The following is a 22,616-nucleotide window of genomic DNA, read 5'->3' on the forward strand; positions in this document are numbered from 1 at the left end:
TAGGTACTATACATGGAGTATCATACCCAGCCTAGGAACTATACATAGTGTATACCATACATTCTAGGTACTATACATGGAGTATCATACCCAGCCTAGGAACTATACATAGTGTATACTATACATTCTAGGTACTATACATGGAGTATCATACCCAGCCTAGGAACTATACATAGTGTACACCATACATTCTAGGTACTATACATGGAGTATCATACCCAGCCTAGGAACTATACATAGTGTATACCATACATTCTAGGTACTATACATGGAGTATCATACCCAGCCTAGGAACTATACATAGTGTATACCATACATTCTAGGTACTATACATGGAGTATCATACCCAGCCTAGGAACTATACATAGTGTATACCATACATTCTAGGTACTATACATGGAGTATCATACCCAGCCTAGGAACTATACATGGTGTACACATTCATTCTAGGTACTATACATGGAGTATCATACCCAGCCTAGGAACTATACATAGTGTATACCATACATTCTAGGTACTATACATGGAGTATCATACCCAGCCTAGGAACTATACATAGCGTATACCATACATTCTAGGTACTATACATGGAGTATCATACCCAGCCTAGGAACTATACATAGTGTATACCATACATTCTAGGTACTATACATGGAGTATCATACCCAGCTTAGGAACTATACATAGTGTACACCATACATTCTAGGTACTATACATGGAGTATCATACCCAGCCTAGGAACTATACATGGTGTATACCATACTTTCTAGGTACTATACATGGAGTATCATACCCAGCCTAGGAACTATACATAATTTATACCATGCATTCTAGGTACTATACATGGAGCATCATACCCAGCCTAGGAACTATACATAGTGTATACCATACATTCTAGGTACTATACATAGAGTATCATAACCAGCCTAGGAACTATACATAGTGTATACCATACATTCTAGGTACTATACATGGAGTATCATACCCAGCCTAGGAACTATACATGGTGTACACATTCATTCTAGGTACTACACATGGAGTATCATACCCAGCCTAGGAACTATACATAGTGTATACCATACATTCTAGGTACTATACATGGAGTATCATACCCAGCCTAGGAACTATACATAGTGTATACCATACATTCAAGGTACTATACATGGAGTATCATACCCAGCCTAGGAACTATACATAGTGTATACCATACATTCTAGGTACTATACATGGAGTATCATACCCAGCCTAGGAACTATACATAGTGTATACCATACATTCTAGGTACTATACATGGAGTATCATACCCAGCCTAGGAACTATACATAGTGTATACCATACATTCTAGGTACTATACATGGAGTATCATACCCAGCCTAGGAACTATACATAGTGTACACCATACATTCTAGGTACTATACATGGAGTATCATACCCAGCCTAGGAACTATACATAGTGTATACCATACATTCTAGGTACTATACATGGAGTATCATACCCAGCCTAGGAACTATACATAGTGTATACCATACATTCTAGGTACTATACATGGAGTATCATACCCAGCCTAGGAACTATACATGGTGTATACCATACATTCTAGGTACTATACATGGAGTATCATACCCAGCCTAGGAACTATACATAGTGTATACCATACATTCTAGGTACTATACATGGAGTATCATACCAAGCCTAGGAACTATACATAGTGTATACCATACTTTCTAGGTACTATACATGGAGTATCATACCCAGCCTAGGAACTATACATAGTGTATACCATACATTCTAGGTACTATACATGGAGTATCATACCCAGCCTAGGAACTATACATAGTGTATACCATACATTCTAGGTACTATACATGGAGTATCATACCCAGCCTAGGAACTATACATAGTGTATACCATACATTCTAGGTACTATACATGGAGTATCATACCCAGCCTAGGAACTATACATGGTGTACACATTCATTCTAGGTACTATACATGGAGTATCATACCCAGTCTAGGAACTATACATGGTGTATACCATACATTCTAGGTACTATACATGGAGTATCATACCCAGCCTAGGAACTATACATAGTGTATACCATACATTCTAGGTACTATACATGGAGTATCATACCCAGCCTAGGAACTATACATAGTGTACACCATACATTCAAGGTACTATACATGGAGTATCATACCCAGCCTAGGAACTATACATAGTGTATACCATACATTCTAGGTACTATACATGGAGTATCATACCCAGCCTAGGAACTATACATAGTGTATACCATGCATTCTAGGTACTACACATGGAGTATCATACCCAGCCTAGGAACTATACATAGTGTATACCATACATTCTAGGTACTATACATGGAGTATCATACCCAGCCTAGGAACTATACATAGTGTATACCATACATTCTAGGTACTATACATGGAGTATCATACCCAGCCTAGGAACTATACATAGTGTATACCATACATTCTAGGTACTATACATAGTGTATACCATACATTCTAGGTACTATACATGGAGTATCATACCCAGCCTAGGAACTATACATAGTGTATACCATACATTCTAGGTACTATACATGGAGTATCATACCCAACCTAGGAACTGTACATAGTGTATACCATACATTCTAGGTACTATACATGGAGTATCATACCCAGCCTAGGAACTATACATAGTGTATACCATACATTCTAGGTACTATACATGGAGTATCATACCCAGCCTAGGAACTATACATAGTGTATATCATACATTCTAGGTACTATACATGGAGTATCATACCCAGCCTAGGAACTATACATAGTGTATACCATGCATTCTAGGTACTATACATGGAGTATCATACCCAGCCTAGGAACTATACATAGTGTATACCATACATTCTAGGTACTATACATGGAGTATCATACCCAGCCTAGGAACTATACATAGTGTATACCATGCATTCTAGGTACTATACATGGAGTATTATACCCAGCCTAGGAACTATACATAGTGTATACCATGCATTCTAGGTACTATACATGGAGTATCATACCCAGCCTAGGAACCATACATAGTGTACACCATACATTCTAGGTACTATACATGGAGTATCATACCCAGCCTAGGAACTATACATAGTGTATACCATACATTCTAGGTACTATACATGGAGTATCATACCCAGCCTAGGAACTATACATAGTGTATACCATACATTCTAGGTACTATACATGGAGTATCATACCCAGCCTAGGAACTATACATAGTGTACACCATACATTCTAGGTACTATACATGGAGTATCATACCCAGCCTAGGAACTATACATAGTGTATACCATACATTCTAGGTACTATACATGGAGTATCATACCCAGCCTAGGAACTATACATAGTGTATACCATACATTCTAGGTACTATACATGGAGTATCATACCCAGCCTAGGAACTATACATAGTGTATACCATACATTCTAGGTACTATACATGGAGTATCATACCCAGCCTAGGAACTATACATAGTGTATACCATACATTCTAGGTACTATACATAGTGTATACCATACATTCTAGGTACTATACATAGTGTATACCATACATTCTAGGTACTATACATGGAGTATCATACCCAGCCTAGGAACTATACATGGTGTACACATTTATTCTAGGTACTATACATGGAGTATCATACCCAGCCTAGGAACTATACATAGTGTATACCATACATTCTAGGTACTACACATGGAGTATCATACCCAGCCTAGGAACTATACATGGTGTATACCATACATTCTAGGTACTATACATGGAGTATCATACCCAGCCTAGGAACTATACATAGTGTATACCATACATTCTAGGTACTATACATGGAGTATCATACCCAGCCTAGGAACTATACATAGTGTATACCATACATTCAAGGTACTATACATGGAGTATCATACCCAGCCTAGGAACTATACATAGTGTATACCATACATTCTAGGTACTATACATGGAGTATCATACCCAGCCTAGGAACTATACATAGTGTATACCATACATTCTAGGTACTATACATGGAGTATCATACCCAGCGTAGGAACTATACATAGTGTATACCATACATTCTAGGTACTATACATGGAGTATCATACCCAGCCTAGGAACTATACATAGTGTATACCATACATTCAAGGTACTATACATGGAGTATCATACCCAGCCTAGGAACTATACATAGTGTATACCATACATTCTAGGTACTATACATGGAGTATCATACCCAGCCTAGGAACTATACATAGTGTATACCATACATTCTAGGTACTATACATGGAGTATCATACCCAGCCTAGGAACTATACATAGTGTATACCATACATTCTAGGTACTATACATGGAGTATCATACCCAGCCTAGGAACTATACATAGTGTATACCATACATTCTAGGTACTATACATGGAGTATCATACCCAGCCTAGGAACTATACATTGTGTATACCATACATTCTAGGTACTATACATAGTGTATACCATACATTCTAGGTACTATACATAGTGTATACCATACATTCTAGGTACTATACATGGAGTATCATACGCAGCCTAGGAACTATACATAGTGTATACCATACATTCTAGGTACTATACATGGAGTATCATACCCAACCTAGGAACTGTACATAGTGTATACCATACATTCTAGGTACTATACATGGAGTATCATACCCAGCCTAGGAACTATACATAGTGTATACCATACATTCTAGGTACTATACATGGAGTATCATACCCAGCCTAGGAACTATACATAGTGTATACCATACATTCTAGGTGCTATACATGGAGTATCATACCCAGCCTAGGAACTATACATAGTGTATACCATACATTCTAGGTACTATACATGGAGTATCATACCCAGCCTAGGAACTATACATAGTGTATACCATACATTCTAGGTACTATACATGGAGTATCATACCCAGCCTAGGAACTATACATAGTGTATACCATTCATTCTAGGTACTATACATGGAGTATCATACCCAGCCTAGGAACTATACATAGTGTATACCATACATTCTAGGTACTATACATGGAGTATCATACCCAGCCTAGGAACTATACATGGTGTACACATTCATTCTAGGTACTATACATGGAGTATCATACCCAGCCTAGGAACTATACATAGTGTATACCATACATTCTAGGTACTATACATGGAGTATCATACCCAGCCTAGGAACTATACATAGTGTATACCATACATTCTAGGTACTATACATGGAGTATCATACCCAGCCTAGGAACTATACATAGTGTATACCATACATTCTAGGTACTATAAATGGAGTATCATACCCAGCCTAGGAACTATACATAGTGTATACCATTCATTCTAGGTACAGCTTGATGTTGGAGATCTGGTCACAAGACCCTGCACAGCGACCCACATTTTCCGAAGTATCCGAAGCACTCACCGCTTTACTCAAACTGACGTCAGATCAGAAAGTGACGGCAGAAAGCAAAGATGACGGTTACGTCACTTTTCCACAATGTTATCGCTATGTTGAACTGCGAGTTCCTGAATACTTTGTGTTAGAAACTGGGGCATCAGCACAAAGTGCCCATATGATTCACCAGGAGCAACTGAAATAGAGCAGCATCGAGAACACAGGAGATGAGGCTCAGCAAGTATGAACTGTGTGAGGAAGGGTGCGGGGGAGTTCACCACTTACAGAAAACCTTGACCAAGACAGAAGTATACTTTGTATTTGTATCTTCGTCATGACATTGATTTGTTTGCTAAGTGCTGTTTATAAACTGACGGACAAAAGAAACGTCTCCGATCATTTTTTATTATAAAATGAGAGAGACACATGTCATTTTATGTTTTATATACTTTTTGAACATGTCATTACAGCAACCATTGAAACAATCTGCTTTAAAAGTAAACTTTTAATGGCGTTTTTCACAGGAGGTTAAAATTTCCGGTTGTCGATCACAACAGCACATGCACATCAGTACCAACAGAGTGTTTCAGGGTGTCACAATCCTCAGTAACGAGTGTGTCCACCTCTTGCGGCGATACATGCTGCCACACGACGTCTGATGACGTGATCTGGAATGCGCCGCCATTCCTCCTGCTGAGCTTGTGCCAAAGCATTTCTTGTCAGCGGGAGTGTTGACGTTGTTTAATCTGACGGCCGAGATGATCCCAAAGATGCTTAATAAAGGATAAGTCGGGGGATCTTTACGTTGTCGGTGTTCAGGAAGTTTCGGGTAACAACAGCAGCGTGGGGAGTAGCGTTGTCTTGCTGAAACAACGTGCCTGGAATCTGCTGGAGGAAGGGTAGCACAACGGGTCGTAAAACATTATCAATATATCGACGGGCTGTCAGGTTCCTATCTATAACCACCAACTCAGTCTTTCTGTCGCCACAAATTGCGGCCCACACCATCACACTATCGTTACCGTACGGCTCTATTTCCTGGACGCAACAACGTGCTGTACGTTCTTTCTGACTGTGTAAACTTTCTGACTCTGGAAACGTCTCTCGTCACTAAACAGGACTCTGCTGTCACTGCCAAACTCTCCTTGCCCAAGCCAGTGGACGACGTCGATGTTGCAGCGTTAACGTCATGCCCCGGAATGGTATGTAGGCCCTGATATCGAATAGGCGGAGTCGTCTGGATACAGTCCTTCTACTGATTGCATGGCCAAGGCTGATTGCTGCTGATGACGTCACGGTCAGGAATCTGTTGCGCAAGTGAAGCATCCGTAAATGGCGGTCTTCCCGAGGGATGGTGACGGATGGTCTTCCTGTGCTCGGCCTGTCTGCAGTCCGAGTGGTTGGTCGGAAGCGTGTCATCAGTCTAGTGATTGTTTACTAACCCATGCTTGTCGAAAGAGGCGATTCACGGGATCAGGTGGTTAGGCTCGCTGACTTGGCTGACCCATGACGCATGCCATTTGCGTTGATCGATTCTCATGCTCTTAATCTCGTGATTTTCACGTTCAGATTAGATTATTTTCAGACAACGCCATGCAGCTAGACTATTGATGAATGTGGCGTTAAACAACAAACAATTTGTCCCTATCTGTGTTTTTGTATGTAATCTTTGGCTCAGTATTATTTGTTACAGAATTAGCCTTTTACTTACACCGCTTGTCTACTATATACTTTATACCATAGTTAGCATAAACTTTATGTATATCAAGTCTCTGCAGTTTCTTAAAATGTATTTATGTTGATAGAAACCGTTTCTGGCGTGATCATAGAAATAAATTCTCATTATTTTCACACACTATTGCTTGTCTTGTCTTGTTCAAGAAAACGTAATTGGATTTAAAGGTCAATTACAACGTTTTGAACTTTTACCTCGCATTATCATAGAGATGTAGACAAGATAAGATTTGTCATTGCATACCTATGATGCAAAATGAAAAAACAAACGAAAGAAAAAAATCGTCTTGTTTCGAACAACGTGTACATCGAAACTATGCGTCAGTATTGAGGTGGGTTAAAGAGGATTCACTAATTGCCTCTGCAAACATGGTCTCTGATTCCTTTGTCAAGTTGTTTTTAATATTTTTCAAAAGACCAGAGCCCCGACCCGCAAAGCATCCGACGCGCTACCTAATTCTTAAAGAGGAACTCTACACTTAAAATATACATCAATTTTCTTACAATGAATGTACAACCCGCACTCTAAGTGCTGATACTTTATGCTATTACGAGGCCTCTTTTGGACGAGCTAAACAGGCCAGAGTCGATCACTGACCTTTGATTATGACGTTATTGGTGCGAGCTCATTTAGACTGGTCTCCTGTCTAGTGCTAAGGCCAGAAGACGTAAATGCTGGCATTAATCACGTGAAATAAAGCATATTCATAAATGTGACATGCAGACAACACAAGAAAAACAAATTTAGAGTTATCTACCCTCCATCGATTTACATTCACAAAACATCGGTAATTTCCGTGCATCATGCGTGATTCAATGTTATTCGAGAATAAGAAGCCAGGATGTACCGGATGAGTTGCCATTGGCAGCGGGGTACATTTTACATTACAATGTACCTACTGAAAATAACAGAAGAGCGCTCAGCCAGTCAGAAAACGACATTTATGTGTGAGGTAAGATAAGTTGTGTTGAATCGTGGAAATAATTGGAACACACTCATTTTACTTACCTATCTATTGCTGCGATGCTCTTCCCATGCATATTCTAAAACGCAAGTGTACGCCACGAGTAGGCGAACGGATCACTGTTGCGGTTAATAATTTGCCTCTACAAAAAAGGTATAAGAAATCCCCTCAGAACCAGCAAAATATAACACAGAAATATTCAATATTATCTACTGACCAAAGAGCAAGATACAATGATTCACAATAGAGGTTTCTAGTACAATGCAGCTGAATCAAATCTAAAGTAATGGGTCTCAAATATCAACTCACCAAAGTCTTGGTTTTAAATGAGAATTCATTATGCTAAATGTTACGCAACAAGCGTTCTTGATTGTAGGTCAACGTTGGTGAAGGGACAGGCAGATAAAGATAGGCCGAATGGTGACACAACTCCAGGACTACTCTGAGTGTAACTCCGTGTGTGTGTCCCATCAACACAACAACCAACCTTGCATATACAGTGACAGATTCTTGAATGTTCGAGCACCCCCATCACCATTAACTTTGAACTTTCTCGTTCGGCTTTGTGTTTACCAACAATCAAAAACACATATTTATATGCAGAAGAGCGCCTAAAGCAAGGCAACTCTTGAGCGCTACCTTAAAAGGCGTGTCGCTAAAATGCTATTACCGTGATCTTGCAGTCAGACTTGCTTACCTGTTGTCATCGTATCCCAGTACATAAATCGATGGCGATGATGATTGGCTGGTCTATAATCGATTATTTAATTACAGACTGCTGCAACATAGCTGGTATATTGCTGAATGCTTTAAACAGTTAACATACAAACAACCTTTCACAGGATGATATTTTCGAGCAACTGCGTCCAAACTGTCTTTCAGACCTAGTAATTTGCAAGAAGAGGCACGTCGGCCTTGAGACAATGTACACCAAGAAGGCTGTTTACGAGACTTAAGGCCCAGCTACAGCAGGTTCATCGCGGCATACAGACTTTAAACGCATGCAATTTCTCATTATGACACATAGGCTGATGACACCTTAATGGATACGCCCGGTACAGATTTGTCCACAGACACGACTGAGTGACCCGAATTTGATAAATGCTGAACTATAACACCGTTAATCTATACGAATTCTTTGTTTAGTCTTAAAACTGCGGCATCTGTTTGGCGTCCTGCTTCCTCGTATAACTTACAGCGTTCTCTAGCCAAATCGCGGCGTGCTTGTGGATTGCGGAAGTCACGTGATGTTAATACTCCGCCCATGCGCCTTGGATAACATCATCGTAAAGTAAGTTTCCATGTGTGTGTTTGTCAATGACATTAAAAAGTGTATTTGTAGTACGATACGGAAGACAATATCAGGATACCAGGTAAACATGTTTGTAATGAGAAAATTGAACACGTTGATAATTAAAAACTTGATGACTCATTGCATATTTCCCATTTGAAATGTTCGAATCATCAGAATACAAGGTTAAAATATATGTAATGAGAAGACAGAAAACTTCGAGAACATTTGAAGACAGTGATTCAATAAATATGTGCCATATAGACTATTCTACTCAAGCAGGATTATTGTATGGAGAGATCTTCTGCATATTCACGATAACAAAGCTCTAGTACTGGGTTCCAATTGTAGCTGGGCATGGAGTCATACTACAGGTAACATCCTTGCCTTGTCAGCTTAACGGGGTTAACCTCTTTGGTCATGTGGACAAGAAGGTCTGTGTTTCGAATCCCAAGGGGGCACGGACATTTTATGACCGCTACATTGGCACCCAACATGGGACTGAGGATGTTTATGTGATATTTGAGTCTGAGTATCCTGCTATGCTGCCCTGGACTTGACTTTTGTTGGGGGTGTATGTTGCAGGATATTGAGTCATCCCACAGATGACAAATCAGTGCCAACTCTGTTGACGGGACTGAAACAGACACAGACACAAAAAACACAGCCACACACACACAGATACACACACAGACACACACATTCACACACACACACACACACACACACACATTCACACACATACACACACACCTTACGTTTATGTACAAAGTAAGTGACCATCCCCGACCTCCTGCACGTCACGTCCCCTTTTCCCTCCCATTATTTTAAAGCATGATGTTTCAATATTTTGCAAAAAGAAATTGATGAGACCCGCCCCACTCCCACGTGCACGTGTACAAACTGGTGACATCCCTACCTCTTCAGAACAAAATGGGTGAACCCTCCGTCTCTCATAAAACCTTCATTACCCCAACAAGCCCCAAACTGTGAACTGTCCTTTAAAGCAGAGTCGACTTTTATGAGCAATAAAATTCCTAGTTAATGTCGATGCTCCTTGGGTTTTGTATGCTTCGTTTTCTGGGTCAAGAAACAATTGTAACCTGCAAGTCATGGCATTTGTTGCAGGTTTATGACAAATTCGCCTAGTTTCAATCAGTGAAATTCAAATTAACAGGAATACAGGAATAATCCCAGAAATAACAATACTGCAGTATTGAAGCCTTATAATGACAGAGACATAGCATTTCAATGTTAAGTTATCTAAAGTATGTTGTCGTGACTGTGACACCACTTGTGTCACCACTCGACTGACAGCATGAGCACCGACATGACTCATCAATATCAGTCCAATGATCAAGAGCATGAGCATCGACATGACTGATCTATATCAGTCCAGTGATCAAGAGCATGAGCTTCGATCAATGTAATTAGGATGTGATGACTTGTGTCAACAAAGTCAACAAGCCTGACCACCCGATCCCGTCAGTCGCATGGGTTACTGAAGGTCAGTTCTAACCTAGATCTTCCACTTGTACTTGAAGTGTGGTGTAAAATATGGTACACGAAGGAACAGTATGTTCTGTCCGTCAGTTCGCTCGATATACATGCAGTTTACTGTACATGTACTTTTAAATTGTATTTTGCATTTTCTCTTTCATAAATTTTACGTGTTGCTCAAATGTATACATGTAGAACAAACAATCATGACTGAGTGGTTGCAAAGAACCCACGTATCTCTGACCAATTTTATCATCTGATATTGCCGCGTGCACAATCACCAAGCGCAATGAGGCGCTTTCTGTAAAACTGAAATTTACTTTTTAATCCAGTGAGCTCGCATATATAAATAGAAAATCTATATCTCAAACTTACACCATGCCATTGTTGTAAGTACTTAAACAAAAACTAAAAACAGAGTTGTATTCATTTCAAGAAGCTATGCGCCTGAGGCTGAGTTTATTATAGGTGTGGGAGTTGTAAATTGAGATAATATGAATTGTAGGAACGTGTCAGAATCGCTGACATGTTTACAGTGCTTTACATTACAGCTTTTGCCTGCTCTACTGTGCTATGCTATGCCGTGTTATCCCCTGCTGATTTGTTACATTTGCCCTGTGCTGTGCTTTCCTGTGCTGTGCTTTCCTGTGCCGTACCTAGGACTGGTGATTGGGATTAGATCTTTATTACAGGCATAGGAGTTTTAACAGAGATAATACGTGTCAAAACCGCTAACGTGTTTACAGTGGTTTACATTACAGCTATTAAGGTTACATGGTTTTTGGTTTTTGGTTTTTTTCTGTGCTGCGCTTTCCTGTGCCGTACCTAGGACTGGTGATTGGGATTAGATCTTTATTACAGGCATAGGAGTTTTAACAGAGATAATACGTGTCAAAACCGCTAACGTGTTTACAGTGGTTTACATTACAGCTATTAAGGTTACATGGTTTTTGGTTTTTGGTTTTTTTCTGTGCTGCGCTTTCCTGTGCCGTACCTAGGACTGGTGATTGGGATTAGATCTTTATTACAGGCATAGGAGTTTTAACAGAGATAATACGTGTCAAAACCGCTAACGTGTTTACAGTGGTTTACATTACAGCTATTAAGGTTACATGGTTTTTGGTTTTTGGTTTTTTTCTGTGCTGCGCTTTCCTGTGCCGTACCTAGGACTGGTGATTGGGATTAGATCTTTATTACAGGCATAGGAGTTTTAACAGAGATAATACGTGTCAAAACCGCTAACGTGTTTACAGTGGTTTACATTACAGCTATTAAGGTTACATGGTTTTTGGTTTTTGGTTTTTTTCTGTGCTGCGCTTTCCTGCGCCGTGCTTAGGACTGGCGATTGGGATTAGGGTCTTTATTATAGATGTCTTTGATTGGACGTAGAATCAGGCTTATATAACAAGAACCCAAAAAGCATGTAGCTACTGAGGTCCACCCCGCGCCCCAATGCTTCTCAACAATGGCTACTGTCCTTGCATGTGCTGAACGTGAAATCGACTGTTACCATATATAGTATAGGGATGCTAGAATTTTACAAACTTTGTTTCCTGAAAATATTCTTGTGTGGCATGCTGATTCATCGGCTGAAATAGTTAATCTGGAGTCGATTCGTATAAGTACTAGGTGTAAAACAACAAAGAACACAGAAATGTGATGTAACAAACAATTATGTTTTAAAATTATTTAAATTCAAAATCTATACACATCACTACAATGGTATGACTACAGTAGTGCTCAGTTTTGTTGCAATAAAAATTCAAAATTAATACGATGCAAGAGGTAACATGATACAACATTCTGTGGTTCGTTAACATACCGAAACATAAGTCTCATTAACCTATTCAGACTCTGACCTGCTTTTCAGCCGATCCGAATTTTCTCCTATGAAATTGTAAATTGACACCTCAAACAATTCTAAACTGAATTCCAATTTCTTGTTTCATAAGAAAATGATATTTCTAAATCAACTGTAATTATAAACTTTATTAACACCGTCTTTCTATACTTTATGTCGAGGTTGAGGCAGCATGCCTTAACTATGGAATCGCAGACTGCTCCTGTTTGATGAGGTCGAAAAATGAGTCACACTGCATCTGGCTCACTAGTTAAACCTGTTATATGTTTTTTGCGCTTATTCAGGGTAGTTCTGTAACGCACAATGAAGTTGTAATATCAGTTCCGTAAGAGACCGCCAAATTTTTCTAGCGGCAGAGCCTCGTTTTGAAATTTCCACGATTTTCAGGTTTCCGTTTGTCAGAGCTCGCTTTACGACAGAGCACGCCGTACGACGTGTTTCCTAGGATTAAAAGGAGCTGATTGTTGCATTATTCAAGTGCAAAGACGTATCAAATCATACTGGTTAATATCTATGCATTCACTTAACTGACATAGTTTAAAAATTCTGAACTGGTTATCGCACTAGGTTGCGCAATAGGACGGGAACCAAGTAAACAGGAAACGAGACTGTTCTCTAATCAATGTTTTGACGTGGTGTTTCTACAATATAGCTAAAGGCTAAATAAATGTAGTAGGGTCGTGTATTGGCAAAATAAACTGTATTGCAGTATATTGTGATTCCTGAACAGGTACCCGTAGTGCGACATGTTGAGAACTTAACCGTGTGCACGTCAATCCCATTTTCTGTATTGCAAGTTCTTAAGCACGTATGTCATGGTTCTGATGACAACAATCTCAAAGTTAGGTTGCATAAGGAAAAAAGTCATTGAATTAATGAAATAACTGGAATTCGAAATATGCATGGTTCAATGCTTATAGATACTGGTTGTGATAATATAGATACCTGTTCAGAATGAGTAAGTTTTGTAAGAAACATATGGGATTAACTTTGCAGTAATGACAAGATTTTGATTTTTATGTTCCATGAATATATCTTACATGATTATGTAAATAATTGAATCCGGACAAAAAGGTCAACTGATTGAGCTCATGAGTGTGTGAGTTTAGTTTTACGCCGCTTCTCGTGGAAATACGCACAACTAATCAAAACATACTCAAAGGGAGGTAACTCTAAAGCGCCACCTTAAAGCCTGCTGCAAAAGTACAAAAAGCACTGAATATTTATGATACGAAATGTGACCCATATTAATTATCACTCAAAACTTTAATAAATATCACGTAATCAATAATGCATTTTACAGCAAATACACTCTCGTAACAGTACACAATTAGGAACCGATGACATGTGTCAACCAAATCAGCAAACCTGACCACCCGATCCCTTTTCTTACCTGGATCTTCACAGATCTTGAGCTCATTAAGACAGATCACAAGTACATCAGAAAGACATATGAAAACATTTTAAAATATTAAATATGAATGAATGAATGAATGAATGAATGAATGAATGAATGAATGAATGAATGAATGATGCGTTGCTTCTTCCCAACGGGCGCGAATATACTTGAAGCTGTCTTGAAATAAATCATTGATTAAGATACATACTACAGTATATTTCTACAATATATTCCCGCCATTTTTTAGATGAATCCCGGAAGTTCTTCGCGGCCATCGTTGGTTCTGACGTTGCTGAGTTTGTACTGGCTAGCAGACGGTAAGATGTGACGACTGGATGAGTGGGTAAGGTGTGGTCGCCATGTGTCAGTGAACGATTAAATTTTTTAGGACTCGAACTAGGATGATTGTGACGAGCGAACGCTTTACTGGGTTGCCCAACTGAAAGTAAGGTGTTTAGCTGCTCGGAACAGCAAATATAAGCGTATTCTTCTTTGTCACCTAAATTTATTATCATGTCTTATTTCGTCTGTACACGTGAATGTAATAAGGCTTCATTTGAGTGAGATCAAAACTTTTGTTCAGAACTGCTTTCTTAGTTACGGCAGAAACCGCTGGTCTTAGTAACTTTGGTCTTTCTGTGTCATGCCAGTCTTTCCATGAATCTACAAACTTCTTGTTACATAGAGTACCTGTTAAAGAGGTAGGCCCATCCTGGTCGCGGAGCCTCAGGTCTTCCTATACCATTGCAGTCTCAGCATGAGTCTAAGAACTGCTTGCTACATGGTGTATTTGTTAAGAAGTAAGCTCATCCTAGTAGTGGAACTTCGGTCTTCCTTGCCTAAATACAAGTCTAAGCACCGGTTGCTACAGAGTGTACGGGAAGCGTCAGTGCAGCGATAACCTGTATCTCATCACCTGTTTAGTTCACGACTTTTATCAGACTTACCTGTTTTGTCCGCAGAGACACTGACACAAGACTGGTTTGGCGCCTACCCAAGCTTTTACTCAGACTTTGGCGTATATGCCACCCAGGCCCCGGCACCACCATGGGGACATCAGTACAGCATCCCTCAAAACATTGGCATCCTAGATCCACAAGCTGGAACTATGAATGTGCAGCAGGGACCTATGGAATACCAGCAGGCTGAACTCATAAACACCCCCGGAGCTACGAATCACCATCAAACGCAAACCAAGATGGGGAATGTCCAGAGCCAGCAGGGACCCTTTCATCATAAAAGCCACTCGAGAATCCTAAATGGTCCTGATCAGTCTGGAGGTATACTTCAAACCCAGCCAGGCCTGATGAGTGGAGCTAGCATCGTGGACTCCCAGAATCCAGACAACATTGCTCATCAACATGGAAGCGTAGTCCCACGGCCGCAGAACGTTCCAGATGCCACTGCCAGCCAACAGCTGGATGTAAACAGCCAGGTAGGAACAGGACAGCAGACTGGAAAGCTGGAAGCACCATCTGTATATTCATCTCAGTGGCAAGGTGAGTTGCTGTCAAATCAGAGATCAGGCAATAATGGTTCGTCGAGGGCAGAAGTTGGTTCTCCTGCATCCAGGGTAGCTGATGTTCAAGCTGATCATGGTGCAGGGATATTCTCTGGAAACACTGCAAGTTCAGGCCAAGAAGTTCCAAATCCTCAGACGGTTCCAGGTCAGTGGACAGGAGACCTCCCACCCGCTGACCAGCAAACACCCATTACAGACAATAATGCTTGGCACCATGGCGGGGGGAAAGCTTCTGTGGGTAGCGTTCAGTCAGTGGCATTCCCCCAGCAGAACAGCTGGCAGCCAAGTTTACAAGACCAGCAGGTACACCAGCAACACATGCATACCAATCTAAATGGTTTTGTGCAGCAGTCGGATCCAAGAACATTTCAGACCATGCTGGCAAATAATCAAAATCAGCAGCCTCAACAAAATTCGTCAATGAACCAATTCGACCAACAGCGAGTGATTCCCAATCAGCATATTATTCCATGGGGAATGATCCGCCCATCTGCCTATCCACAGCTTCAGGCGATGGATCCCACAGCCCGGGCAAACTGGATCTATCAAATGCAGATGAAGGCTCGGCAGTACTACAGACAGCGGCAGATGTACCCGACCCAGACATGGAATACCCCAGCTGGGTATGCAACAATACCTCCAGCAGGTTCAGGAAACAGTGCAGGACCACACTGGGCCAGCACCACAAGTTCCACCACCAAGCAGCAACCTAACACCCAGCAACATATACCAGAAAAACAGTTGCAACCTGCCAATGGTTCATCGATCTTTCAGAACATGATGCCCACACCTCCCACACGCACAACCCCAGGCCAACAAACTACACCAGATATCAGCACTGCAACCATGACAAATGTTACCTCAAGTTCCACCAACACCGCATCTGAGGGAAATCAGTCCTTGTCTGAAGCGAACATGACAATTGCAGAACTACAAAAGATAGTCCGAGTTCTTCTCATCCCGCATAGAGTTGACCAACTGATGCGAGTTACAACACAGGCACCTACACTGACAGTGTCCATACCTGTATCGCGCTTAGGGACTAGTCAGGGCCAACGCCCAATTTCAGAAATGTTCATCAGGATGATCAATTTTGCTCCCCGACCTTTGTGGATCTCTGCACCAACGGATAACAACAGACACCATAAACAGCCTATGTCAGAAATCCATGTAAAGCTAGTTAACTATGATCAAAGAATAGTAGATTCATTCAACGGTCATATTTCATCACCTAACGCCCGACCTTCACGAAATGAAGAATCGCCTCCATCGACAAAACGAGGACATAGAATACCAGGAATAACATTCATCAAAAGCAGTGCTGACATTCCAGACAGTTCAGTTCCGATTCATAGTGTATCCAGTGCTTCCAACAATTCGACGTCCCAGGGCAACGTGCAGAACCATCAACAGGCCGTTGTACGACATACCCAGATGTTGCACCACGTGATGAACAGTCTACAGAAGGAGCTGAATCGTTTCCAGGGCAGTGTAAGGCAAAACAGAGACCCCTCAGTCACAGACAGATCTGTGAAAGAAGTGAAACCTTCACGAAGTTCTGTTGCTGGAACCACGGAGTCGGTACCACCGACACAAAGAAACCAACCTGGATTCAAACCAACAAGGCATATCACGAAAGAAGTTAAAGCTGGTACTACAGGTGTCTCACAGGTGAACGATCCCAGTTCTCTGAGTAGTTCCTTGCATGCGCATACAGGATCCAATCTACAAAAAGAAATGCCTTTGAAAGACATCTTAAGAGAGTCTACATCCATAAAAATACCATTGGTCACATCAACACCATCCACCACAACGTCGAGATTGGCAGCGTCGTCTCATATGACGACAATCGTTCCACCAGCACTTACAAAACCGGACACTGTCACTAGAACAGCAAATTCATCAGACTTCAGACTCAAGGACATCCCAGCTGCTATTATCACAGGCGATCCTGGGGCTAAAAGAAATAAACTGAGCGAACTGCTAGAAAAGAGTAAGTCATCTTATAGTGTTCCTCTTCCAGAATTACCTAACGTGGAACTCACAGCTCTCTATCCTGTCCACAGTGATGTCACGGATGGTAACTTTCTGAAAACAGATAAAACTGTACAAAAGACTCTGTCTTCAAAAGAAGAACCAACAACCGTCGCTCCTTCTTCTGCCCCAACAACCACGGTACATGAGAAAGAGTCTACAACTCAAACTGTCACCAACACAGCAGAGATGAGAAAACAGCAAATCAATGATCAAATTAACGAACAGCTGAGTGTCCTCAACCGTCTTCATCAACGTCAGAAAATTATTGATCATCAGCATCAGCTGAGGGAACAGCATACACGTCTTCAGAAGCAAAGGGACATTCTACAGCAGCAATTACAGGCCCTGCAACAGCTTCGAGACAGAAATATGGGCATCAATAAAAGCTCACTTCCACTTCCTGCAGGACCGGAAGGAATAGCAAACGCATGGGAGGGAATTCAAATGAGTCTGTTAGAGGCTGGCTTCAGATAAACGTAGACTGTCAGTTGATGAATAAACGTAACGGCGGATACTACTTTGGTTTGTTATGTGCTCGAAAAACCAGAACAAATATGTTTTTTGACATAAATGATGAAAACGTTGATCACTGGACTTTTGTCAAATAATCTCCAGTACTTCTGTATATTATATATACATGGGGATAAATATTCCGTACACGATTCTTTAATACGGAATCGGTGCTAATCAATCCGACATCCTGGGAATCGTGCCTTTCGTATTATACAGGCTCCGCTGTTGTCCTTAGTTGTCGCCCTGAGAACTGGCCTGAAATGAGTGAGTGAATGAGTTTAGATTTACTCTGCTTTTAGCAATATCCCAACAATACCGCGACAGAGGACACCAGAAATGGGGTTCACAGATTGTACCCAACAGGGGAATCGAACCCGGGCCTTATAGGCGTGACGAGTGAACACTTTAACTACACGGCCTCTCCACCGCCATAGTCTGATGGAGCGATGTATTGATAGAGTATAGCTTTTGGTGCAGCTACACATTTTAACTGGTTCTAGTCTGGCTGTAATAAGTCACTACACACAACAACAACAAACTGCAGAATTATATTTTTGATTAATAAACATGTCAACAAATATTTCGATGCCCAAGCGACTGCGTTGAGGTTTTTATGAGGTACATATCCGAGAATTGGATGACTACTTACACTTCTTTTTAAATTCATTGTTTGGAGAATCGTCCCGTTGTCTTCGGGAATTCGAAAAGTTGTGAGACAGACATTTCGATGAATATTTGGCAGAACACATTTCTACATGTGACAGGAGTGTTAATATTTTCACAAGAGGTGGTTGAATGTAAGAAGTGCTCGGACTGCACGTGTGTTTCTTTTCTCGTTTGGTGTTAAACGCCGCACTCACCAATACTCCAGCTGTCCATGTCGGCATTATGTAAATAATCTAGTCATCAACATCAATCCAGTTATCAACATAAGAGCATCGATTAAGGCAACTGAGATGTGATAACGTGCGTTTGTTTAAAGCCGCACTCAGCAACAGTCCAAATATAGCGTGGCGGTCTGTAAATAATCAGGCTGGACCAGACAATCCAGTGATCAGCAGCATAAACATCGATTTAGGCAGTTGGAATATGATAACGTGTCAGTTTAACGCTCCGCTTAGCAGTACTCCAGCTATATGGCAGCGGTCTGTAAATAATCGAGGCTGGGCCCGGCAACTAGTGATCAATATCATGAGCATCGATCTACGCATCTGGGATATGATGACACGTGTCAAGCAAGTCAGCGAGTCTGACCACCCGATCCCGTGTGTCACCCACTTCCGACTTGGACATTACATGTGAATAAATAAAAATAATAAAATAATACCGCCAGCAAAAAAAGGGTTTTCGTCTGTATTTAGAGCCAAAATACACACCAAAATTTACTCCAGTTAACTGATCCATATGTTTGTTTCAACCAAATCATGGTACTTTCAGTTGAAAATCTGAACATTAAAATATAATTATACTATTTGTTTCAAGTCATTTGTCATCGATTTTATGTTATTTCTTTGTGTTTTCTGAATTATTAATAGATGAAGTGCCCGTCTCGATAAAATCAGATATGTGACTGATTCCTCCATATATGAAGATTCACTCATCGATCACACTTATTTTCCTATGATATTGCCTTTGAGATTACGTGTACCTGTCGATGAAGCATTCTGACTAGCATGTGTGATTTGTACATCTCGGAAATAAGGTCATACGAAAGGTTCCGAATGTAAATGAGTCGCGTCGTACTATTATATTCCAAAACATGGTCGTTTAGAACAACTTGAAGGAATGCGCTTGCATTAAACACATAGCACATTGTTAATTAACTTTTCTATTGTTCTAAATCTATGTCCTCTCACACAAACTGGTTCTCAAGTAACATCACCCAGAAACCGAATATCCCCTACTTTTTAATAGTATATTATTCAACAAGTACGTTTAAGTGCTTGTTTCTGATGTATATTGAATGGAGTTTGAGTATGTCGTTACTTCCCGTCAAACGTTTAATCTTACTCGTATACTTATCCCGCTTATAGACACTTGTATCAAGGCGTTCCCCAGGTCAAGAAGCGTGCCCCACTCACTCTGCTGACACACTCGGCGTCCAAAGTTCGCCAAACACAAGGTCACTATTCAGGTCACGGAAACAACGCTATCCACTCGACAGCGAGTGAGCAAGCGAGTGAACGAGTGAGGGAGCGAGCGAGCGAGTGAGTGAGTGAGTTTCTAAGCTGCTTTTAATAATATTCCAGCAATATCAAGGCGGGGGGCGCCGGAAATGGGCTTCGCGTCTGCTGTGTGGTTTGAATCCCAGATATCATGGGAAATGTCTTTACAACAATAATCGAGTCACGACTTTGAAAATGGATTGAAGTTACTGAATTAATATCTGAATGTCAAGCCGGATTCCGTCCACAATATTCTACTACAGATCATTTATTTACACTACAGGCATTGTGTTCCAAATATTTGGGTAAAACAAAAGGTCGTTTCTACTGTGGATTCATTGACTTTAAAAAAGCATTTGACTTTGTAGACAGAGATAAATGAATTATTATTATATGTGCTCGTGCAACGTGGATGTCATGGAAAGTTATTTATCTTACTCAAAAGTATGTACGCATCGGTGACGGCCTGTCTTAAAGATGGTAATTCAAGAACGATACCGTTTGATACCTCCCGTGGAGTAAGACAAGGATGTATCTTCAGTCCCGTACTCTGTATTCCGTTTATTAATGAATTTGCCATCGAACTGTACAGGTCTTGTAACAGTGGAGTGTTCGTTACTCAGGATATACGAGGTCTACTGCTACTAATGTTTGCCGACGACATCGTCCTTTTTGCCACGAGTGTTACTGATCAAACGACAACTAAGGATCCTGGAGTCATTCTGTTTAAAATGGGGACTGGAGTTGAACCTAGAAAAGTCCAATATCATCGTATTTCGAAATGGCGGAATTCTGACAAAATCGGAGAGATAGTTCTTTGGTAATCAGCCTATGGAGGTTGTTACTTACTATAGATATCTTGGAATTGTGTTTTCATCGAGATTAATATGAATAAAAGCGTGTGAAACCCTTGCACAACAAGCGAACAAAGCCTGTCTTTCATTGTTTAGAATCTTTAGGACAAAAACAGGAAATAACATACTCTACGGCACGGATGACATTTGACACGAAGATAGCACCAATACTACTCTATGGAGCTGAAATTTGGGGACACAAGTATTCAGATTCAATTGAAAGGATTCAGATGATGTATTTTAAAAGATTTCTCAAAATTGGAAAATTTGCATCCAACAAGGCCATCCTCGGTGAACTTGGACGTTATCCATTGTACGTCTTCAGCCAGATCAAAGTAATTAAGTTTTGGTTCAGACCGTTACACATGAATCCACAGCCTTATCCCATACAGTGTTATGAGATGCTCAAAGTGTTTTGACGATTTGGGCAAAATTAACTGGGTGTCATGTGTGAGATCTATTTTATTCAGAAAAGGGTTTTCACATGTATGGCTAAACCAAGGCGTTGGAGATGTACAGTTATTCATTCTAACCTTCGAACAACGCATCAAAGATATAGCCTACCAGACTTGGCATAATGATGTTTGCAGTTCAACATTTTTAAAACACTATTCAAAATTTAAATATAACCTTCACTTGGAACCGTATATCACCGAATTGAACAACAAATACCTAATACGTGCATACTGCCAATTCCGAATTTCCCACAATCTGAAGATAAACAAATTTAAATGTAAGAAAGATGCCGCCATAACAGTCTTTTTGTGTACTGTAGGAAATGCCTTGGAAGCTGAAGATGAGAATCGTGTCTTTTTCAAATGTAAATATTACGAATGTTGGCGTGAAAAGTATTTCTTATAACTTCGAAAAGTGTATAGAGGTCCATTAGCCTTAGAATCAATCCTCAAATCAAGAAACAGGTAGAATATTTTACTGCCGTATTTTTGCATAATATATTCCAAACAAGTGCTGCACCCAGTTGACCACTGTACATCGGTTAAATAACTGTATAACTGTATTATAGGCCACGTCATAAATTGTCATATTCGGGTCACGGAGACAACGCTATCCCCTCGACAGCGAGTGAGCGAGTGAGTGAGTGAGTGGGTGAGTGAGTTTTTAAGCTGCTTTTAATGATATTCCAGCAATATCAAGGCGGGGGACACCAGATATGGGCTTCGCGTCAGCTGTGGGGTTTGAATCCGAGAGGAATGTTCATAATATCAATCAGTGAAGAGTCTGTAACAGAATATCACTGAACGAGCATTAAACAAACACACACAAACAAGGACAACACAATCAAGTCATCTGATTGATG

General features: G+C 40.6%; 2 protein-coding genes across 2 annotated transcripts in view; both read left to right on the forward strand.

Moving 5' to 3' along the window:
• Window positions 1–7,310, forward strand: part of LOC137295959 (hepatocyte growth factor receptor-like) — a 64,685-nt gene extending 57,375 nt beyond the window's left edge. Inside the window, exon 17 of the mRNA XM_067827560.1 lies at window positions 5,407–7,310. Within this exon, the coding sequence (XP_067683661.1) occupies window positions 5,407–5,662 (256 nt within the window). The 3' untranslated portion in view covers window positions 5,663–7,310. The remainder of the gene's footprint in view (window positions 1–5,406) is intronic.
• Window positions 7,311–9,179: 1,869 nt separating this feature from the next.
• On the forward strand, window positions 9,180–18,280 carry LOC137296840 (transcription initiation factor TFIID subunit 12-like). Its single transcript, XM_067828708.1, has 3 exons — window positions 9,180–9,447; window positions 14,455–14,524; window positions 15,170–18,280. The coding sequence occupies exons 2-3, from the start codon at window positions 14,455–14,457 to the stop codon at window positions 18,238–18,240; spliced, it is 3,141 nt and encodes a 1,046-aa protein (XP_067684809.1). The 5' UTR covers window positions 9,180–9,447; the 3' UTR covers window positions 18,241–18,280.
• The last annotated feature ends 4,336 nt before the right edge of the window (window positions 18,281–22,616 follow it).

Source organism: Haliotis asinina, chromosome 9 (assembly GCF_037392515.1).
Source record: "Haliotis asinina isolate JCU_RB_2024 chromosome 9, JCU_Hal_asi_v2, whole genome shotgun sequence".
Lineage (NCBI taxonomy): Eukaryota > Metazoa > Mollusca > Gastropoda > Lepetellida > Haliotidae > Haliotis > Haliotis asinina.